General features: G+C 35.4%; 1 protein-coding gene across 1 annotated transcript; it reads right to left on the bottom strand.

Moving 5' to 3' along the window:
- Nucleotides 1-545: 545 nt before the first annotated feature.
- On the bottom strand, nucleotides 546-6,298 carry LOC130719936 (uncharacterized). Its single transcript, XM_057570528.1, has 10 exons — nucleotides 6,235-6,298; nucleotides 5,964-6,083; nucleotides 5,758-5,841; nucleotides 5,544-5,669; nucleotides 5,251-5,466; nucleotides 4,724-5,162; nucleotides 3,699-4,624; nucleotides 2,545-3,624; nucleotides 2,292-2,429; nucleotides 546-2,212 (listed from the first exon to the last, which is right to left on the bottom strand). The coding sequence occupies exons 1-10, from the start codon at nucleotides 6,296-6,298 to the stop codon at nucleotides 546-548; spliced, it is 4,860 nt and encodes a 1,619-aa protein (XP_057426511.1).
- Between the last annotated feature and the right edge of the window lie 1,720 nt (nucleotides 6,299-8,018).

Raw genomic sequence — 8,018 nt, 5'->3', positions numbered from 1 at the left:
CTGACAAAGAAAGGAAACAGGTTTATTGATTATACCATATATCATGAATTAATTGACCTTCTTTGATTTGGTGGCCTTTCTTAAGCATGAATTATTACCTGAGCCTCTCAGTCGGTGAAAGGTGTTTATCAAAAAGACTTGGAAATACTGATTTTATTTGGCATCACTACATGGGCAGTATATTAGGATATAGATTGCAACCTGAAGCATCTTGACATAAGTTTTTTCAACTTAATAGTAGTAGATACAATATGTCTGGCATTAGATAACAGATTAGAGTATTTGGCTTATTACAGAATATAGATGGAAAACTAAAATAGTTAATGTACTGGATCAATGGGAAGTGGACAACATGGAACTGCCACAAAATTACACATATGATTTTAAGAGAGCCCCCCAAACTGTTTTGACCACGTAATTGTCTGCAAAAACATGACAAACATATATAAAAAAGATATTGAAATGATATCCTTACAACAATGTTATAATTTAATACATATAAGAGTAAGATTTAAAACTTACAGTATTTCATATATGATGGTTCTTCAAACGTTTTGAAAAACTTCATTGTATACCACATTTTTGGTGACCTTTGAGATTAATCCATCTTCATCTAACAATAAAATTTTGAGACCTTTTCTGGACTTTACTCTTGATAAGGCAACATATAACTGTCCATGAGTAAATACTGGCTTAGGCAAATACAAACCGACATGAGAAAGCGTCTGACCTTGACTTTTATTAATCGTCATTGCAAAACATAAAGCAATGGGAAACTGTCTCCTGACAAATTTAAATGGTAAACCAGAGTCTGTAGGTACTAAATCCATTCTTGATATAAGAACCTTCTCACCTAACTGCTTCCCTGATACTACATTGGCAACAATAACATTTTTTCCCATATCTTTAACAATCATTCTAGTACCATTACAAAGTCCACCTGCTTGGTCAATGTTGCGCAACAACATAATAGGGACACCCACTTTCAAACTCAATTTGTGATTTGGTATACCGGAACATTGAATATTATTGAGGAACTCAGTTGTGAACCATTCTGCTTCGACCTCTGAGTCTTCATCTGACCTGCAAGTTGTATCACAACTCAAATATTCTTTAATCTCACCTGGAATTTTACCTAGCATTTCAGTATTAATAATTTCTACACTTTCTAATGTAGGAGCCAAAATAGCCCTATCTTCAAAGAATTTGTAATTCTTTTCATTCAAATTTTGCAGCATTTGAGGGTAAGCAAAGTCAATCAAACTTTGAATTGGATTATCAGAGTCAAGAATAAGAAGATCATCTGGAATCTGAATTGTAGAATCTTCTGCATCAATTGTATTCACCTTTCCGTCACCAATGTCTAATAGCCAGTCAGCAAACCTTTTAATTTCAATCTTTTCATCATGACATTTTGAGCTAATAAGCCTCATGTTTTTGGTAAGTTTTAGCACATGACATTGCTTCCAAAGATAAGACGAATTGATTGTGGCACTAACAATTTCAGAACGACTTCCTTTCTGAATAACTGGCAAAATTTGCCTAAAATCTCCACCCAAAACCACCACTTTACCCCCAAAAGGCATGCCACTATCAACACTTTGATGCGACTTCATTATATCATTTAAAGTCCGGTCCAATGCTTCAAAACACCATTTATTGAGCATGGGTGCTTCATCCCATATGATCAAACTTGTTTTTTGTAACAACTCTGCCTTTAAAGAACCTTGTGATACATTGCAAGTTGAACTCTCTTTTATAGAAATTGGAATAGAAAACCTAGAATGTGCAGTTCTGCCACCAGGTAAAAGCAAAGAAGCAATACCACTTGAAGCAACATTTAATACAATCAACCCTTGTGCCCTAACAGCAGCTGATAATGTATTCCACAAATAGGTCTTACCAGTACCTCCAAAACCATATAAGAAAAAGAGACCTCCAGCTCTATTCATAACTGCATCCATTATGGATTTGTATATCTTATGTTGTTCAGCAGTTAATGAATTGAGTAATGATTTGTGCAAATCTTCCATTTCAGCTTTATCATAATTCAATTCATCCGCTACAAATTTGTTCTCAAATTGGGAGTCATCAAATAAGTGTGGAAATGGTAAGCATGGATAATCTTTTAAAGATCTTCCATTCATATGCAGTAGTTTCTCCAATTCTATTAAACAAAGATTCTTTAAATCATCATCATTTATATGAAGATCTACACCAAAAAAAACCCCAATAATTATCTCATGCAAATATATACATTAACATAATTTCGATAAAAAAAATTTCCAAACCTGAATTGCGCAGCTTTTTCCTCCTTTCATAAACTATACTGTCAGACAAAATTCTCCAAGACTTTTCCCACACAAATTCAGGTTTGCTCATTGTGTTTGTTGTAAGCAACATTACAAAGAACTTTCGCAGCTGGGTACCTACAAAAATATATATGGTAATTAGATAATACTATCATGAACAACAGAGGAAGTTGATATAAATTTCGTGCTGTATTTTATGACAAATAAAAGACATTAATTGGATGTTACACACCTGATGCTAATTCATTTGCTTCCGTAATTGCATCTAAGAATTCCTTATCATCAGCTAATAATCCTAAGGCGTAACATGCGTCACGAAATGTAGGATATTCAACATCATCCACAGTGCGAATGCTCTCCCAACTTGTGCAACCTTTCTGTAGAGTCAATAAAATTCTCAAGTAATAAAGTTCACCAACTCCATGAGGAATATATTGGAGTCTTCCAATAGATGTCCCTTTCTTCCTTGGATGCCATGAATGAGTGTCTTCATCATATACAAAATGGGATGGGAACTCTGCATATGTAAACGCTTTTCCTTCACCATACTTACAATTGGCTTTCATCCAAGCTATAAACATAGTGTCTTTTTCAGTAGCCTTGTCTACCACGCGCTTTAAATCATCATGATCTTTAAAACAAACACTTTGTTTATTTGGAAGATGAAATGTCACTTTTTTAACCGAAGGCCATTTGACATGAATAAATAATTTCAATGTCCTCCAAACTGCTTCACACGGAGTAAGGTATCTACAATCATAATATTGTTTAATTTCATCTTTGACCTCAGTCTCCGTGCAATCTTTGTTCTGATTGGATATCTCAACATTTACTCTATCCGGCCCTTTGCTAACATATTTGAAGAGATATTTGATTGCATTTGACTTGTTGCAATATTCAACATTGATATGACCATTGTATAACATGAGTAATTGAGGATTATAAGGGACAACAAAACTATTATCCATGCGAATACCTTTCTTGTCCACATAAACTCCAGTGTCTCTTCTTTTATAAACAGGATAACCATCATCATCAATTATAGTGCTTTCTTGGAATTTTTTCGGAAAAAATTTACTGCACTTTCCATCTGTCATGCAAGGAGATTTGTAATGTCCCGAACCACAAGGCCCATGCAACATGTAAGTAGACACAACGTTGTTTAATTTAGGATATAATATTGGGTCAGGAATCTCAGCAGAAATGCATTTATCAATGTCAGAAGTTGTTACTAATTTGTTCTCTTTAGAAAGCCATAACAAAATATGAGCATGGGGTAATCCTCTTTTTTGGAATTCAATTGTATACATACCTGGAAAAAAAACATACAAATAACTATATATACAATAAGTTATAATTTGAAAACAGTAAATAAATGGAACATACCTGCATCCAAAGGTCCGAAGATGATGCCACTCTTCAAGGTTGCTATTAAATGGTCAAGTTTGATTTTAAACACTCGACAACAAACATCAGGACGTTCGTCAGCACGAACATTTCGTGGTCGCACAAATCTATCAATTTCTTTCCATGCAGAATTGCAGGTGACAGTAATGAAAAGGTCAGGATAACCATAACGCTTGCATATAGCCATTGCATCCTGACAACAATCAAACATATAGCGTTTTCCACCAATAAAGGATGCTGGGAGCACAATACGCGTCCCTAAAAAACTTGGATCAGTTTCTCCTCTAGACATTGCTTCTTCAAGGCCATTGAGAAAATCTGCTCGAATCAGTTTTTGATTATTTCTAATAAATGAAAGCCTTTGTGATTCAATCATAGTAAAGCAATCAACCACAAATTGTTGAAAAAGCCTTCTGCATAAAACCACATTCCCATACTCATTATTCCTTTCTTGAATTCTGAATGTTATGAATTCTCTCAATGTGACGCGAGGTTTCAAGCGAGAGCTAGTAGTAGCAGAAATACCAGATAAAGGAATATCTTCTTGCCAACCATCTTCGCCATAAGGAAATATCAAAGGATATTGTAAAGGAATAAACGAAGTATGAGTTTCGTGAATCCTAGAAAGGACACCATCTTTTTTGACAATAATATCACGACCAACTTCAACTGTATCAAAATCTCCTACAATAAGTGCTGCAATCTCGTCAGACGTAGGAAGGTTATATGTTCGGGGGTCCTTACCTCGCTTCCGAAAAAGTCTCAAAGCAAATGACGAAGATTCTTTCTCATTGATATAATCTCGCACTTTGCGAAATGATTTTGCTAAAACATTGTTCTCATCAATCATTTGCTTTAAATCCTCAACTAATGATATATCCAAATTCTCCGCTGTGTTCATTGAGCTGCACATGGGCCAAAACACTTGTTAAATTTCATGCCAACATATTACATGTAAAAATGATAAAAAAAGATAAATTACTATATAGAATATAAAAACTTACTTAAACGGCTTCATTCTATTGGAATTTTCATTCTGTGTGTCATAGATATAAAGTTGGGCAAATTTTGGTGATTGACCGGCTTGAGGTAATAGAGTACCAATTCTGTGATAATTTTGGCCACTCAACACAAATTGAGGGGGGCCTCCACCATTGTTCAAAGAGGATTCAACCTTCCCACCAATTGAAGTAAAGGCGAACATACTATTATATGCTCTAATATTATCCTTAAAGTGTTTTGATCGGGAATCTATACCATGAAGCAAATTATACAACAACAGTGGCGGCTTAGATATAAATGGTAAGACCACCTTTCCTTTCATACAACACCGATAGAATTCGGGATTATTAGACTGCTTACTTTTGTCTATTCGTTCTTCATACCACATCTGAGCATGGCAAATTCTGCACAGAAAAGATGCATCTCCAAGGTCTACCTCGTCTGTAAACACACAAATGAAACGTTACATTACAGCTCGGTTGAACTTACGCATGGAACCTCTATTAGATAACAAAAACTAAACAATTACCTATTAACTCAGCATCGTCGTATATGTTTGGAACATTAAGTGGAGAATTAGCAGCTGCATTGAACTCAGAAACCAGTTTCCGACACAGAGATACACCTTCCCCAGGCTTAGTCTTAACAACAGAACTCTTTGAGGAACTTGCTCTAGACTGTGCTATATTCGGTCTTTTACCAATATTTCTTTTCTTGACCTTCAGTCTGGGGGAATCACGTGTTCCTACTTAACAACATTTACACATGTTATTAACTATGAAAAGAAAATAAATTAATCATTAGCAATTCGGGACGACATACCTGTGTTGGAATCACGTTGTGGAAAATTTTCTTTGTCCATGACCAAGCAGCTTCTTTTGATTTTGACATGTTGTATTCTCCTTAACCTTGCAGCTGCACTCTGCTGGGTTATAATAATGTCTTCAGCTGCACATATTGAACATAAAATCATTTCAAAATATAACATTTATTGTCAATCATCAATCATTTAAATCATAGTAAAATGATTAGATACCAGTTTTTAGGGAACCATTGGAGTGGACATCTTGCAAAATCGAAATGTGAGTCAAATTGGAAGAAGATGTTGAATGAAACCCGCCTGAATCAAACACGGATTTCTGTGAATAATACACAATACTTCCAATTCAACCTCAAGGATATAACACGAAATTCAGATCTTACAAAATGTGCTTTTTGTATATCCCTCGTTAGGAGTGGCACCTGGAATGTTGATTGCTCTATCCAAACGCATCCCACTGGATCTTCCATCATTTGGAACTGACATGATATTTGTTATATTTGATAACAATGGACTGCAACTCATCTTCCTAGACTTTGAACCTGTTTCATTGAAATTAAGAGCATTATATAAATTAGTAGACACAGGATAGGAAATGACCAAAATTTTAGCCATTTCACTTAACACTAAAGTGGAAATCACAAATTAGAATTTATAGCATAATAAAAAGTGCATAACAACTGCAATGCTTGCCTTGCCCAGTGCTCCCACAATTTTCATTGTGAAAAATTTCTACAGAACTTCTTTTACGATCCATTATTTGCTTCCTGATACTTCTGGATGCTTTGCATAATAATGCTGCTAAATTTAGACCATTAAACTACTTGGCATGTACAAAAGTGTCTTCGTTAAACGAAAAATGGTACTAATATTAAGATGAATTCAAAGGAAGCTTATATAGCAATATGACCAAATTACCTTGGACCTTATCTTCGCCAGGCGTGTCCCTATGCACAGATGAAGAGTCCATAACAAAACTTTCCTGATTGTGCCCAGGTGAAGAATCCCCTTATAGTAATACCAGGGTATGTTGATACAATAGCCAAGAGCAAACTCCTGATGAAAATACATACACTAAACTACAATTACTATCTCCAAATTCAGAAAGTTCAGCAACAGGTGGTATGGAAAATTCATGATTCAACCTTGAAGGTCAAATATGAGTTTGTGGTTTAGATATTTATATCCATTGCCACCAATAAGTGAAACACATGATACCAAATACCACAATAGCATAGGCGAGAATATCACATCAATTGGATTTGAATAATGAAATATAAAAGCCTTTATTAAAGTGGTTTGGTAAATTACATAAAAAAAAATGTGAATGGAAGTCAACATCAAAAGTAACTCGAAATGGGCCTTTGATAGCTTAATAAAGACAAAAACTTACACTTAAGATTTAAATATACTACATAAGATTATTTAGGAGCCATTACTCTTTAAATAAAATCTGATATAATGCTACCCCTTATATACACTGTCTTGAAGTGATGTTCTCTTTTGCCATGTAAAGATACTTTTCTACTCCAAAACAACCATTTGCATGGTTTTAAGAAGAGAGTGAAATCACTTTTTCATAACACAACTTGACATTAATATTAATAATATTTTACAAACATATCTTGATTGGTAAACATAGATGACATATTCATATCGTGAAACAAACGTAGACATAAACCACTAAACAACACAACATCCTAATTCCTACAATTAGGCCAACCTAAGCCTTTCTTGAAATGTCCACACTGGACCAGATCTGGCATTAAAAACCATGCAAATAAGCAACCCAAATCCCCCTAAAAGCGTGTACAATGGCCAACAACAATCTCTACTTGAAAATCTCCACATCAATCAACCTGGATACACCATCAGTGAAGTGCATTGACATCTTCTGACCATGCTGAATGTCATGAAGTTTACAAATTTTCTCCAACCCTTTCCAAGTTTAGTGTAGGTTTTATCTGGCCTGAAAAGGATGTTGATGTCCTTCTTAATTCCAGTTGGTCCTCTTATGACCCAGGCTGACGTCCGTTTTGGCGAACATATTCAGCCACCTTTCGAGGTAAGTTCTAGAAAAAAAATGAAAAAACATCATATACTTAAGGGGAAACGAATGGTATCAATAAGCCTTAGTTTTACAATTTAAAAAATCAAACTTACATACTGACTTCCGTACGCACGGTACGGGGTCAGAGTCGTGTGAGGTGCATGCGATACTGAGGTGGCCCTTCATTTGCTTGCACAGTTGTTCCTCCCAGGTGAGCCACCATTTCAAGCTCTTGCTCGGCCTCAACAGAAATATCAGTGCTAGAGGGTGTGAGCATATGGCACAAAGGCTAAAGCTTCTGACAAAGCATCTTCTTCAGAGCGGTCTATCCGGACGCTCTCGACTTCATCTTCTTCCCCCCTGACAGACCCAGAACCTTCTACAGGTGCTCGAAAGGATCATAGCTAATCTCATTGTCCAATAAGTC

This window comes from Lotus japonicus, chromosome 5 (genome assembly GCF_012489685.1).
Source record: "Lotus japonicus ecotype B-129 chromosome 5, LjGifu_v1.2".
NCBI classification, from domain to species: Eukaryota; Viridiplantae; Streptophyta; class Magnoliopsida; order Fabales; family Fabaceae; genus Lotus; species Lotus japonicus.
This window is presented reverse-complemented; position numbering and strand designations above follow the sequence as displayed.

Excerpts from the sequence above, each read along its gene's own strand:
- LOC130719936 (XM_057570528.1), bottom strand. The coding sequence starts at position 6,298 with ATGGATCGTAAAAGAAGTTCTGTAGAAATTTTTCACAATGAAAATTGT. Across the intron at positions 3,625-3,698 it reads CTTCGGACCTTTGGATGCAG|GTATGTATACAATTGAATTC; the intron begins GTATGTTCCATT and ends TTTTTTTTCCAG. Across the intron at positions 2,213-2,291 it reads GAAAAAGCTGCGCAATTCAG|ATCTTCATATAAATGATGAT; the intron begins GTTTGGAAATTT and ends TTTTTGGTGTAG.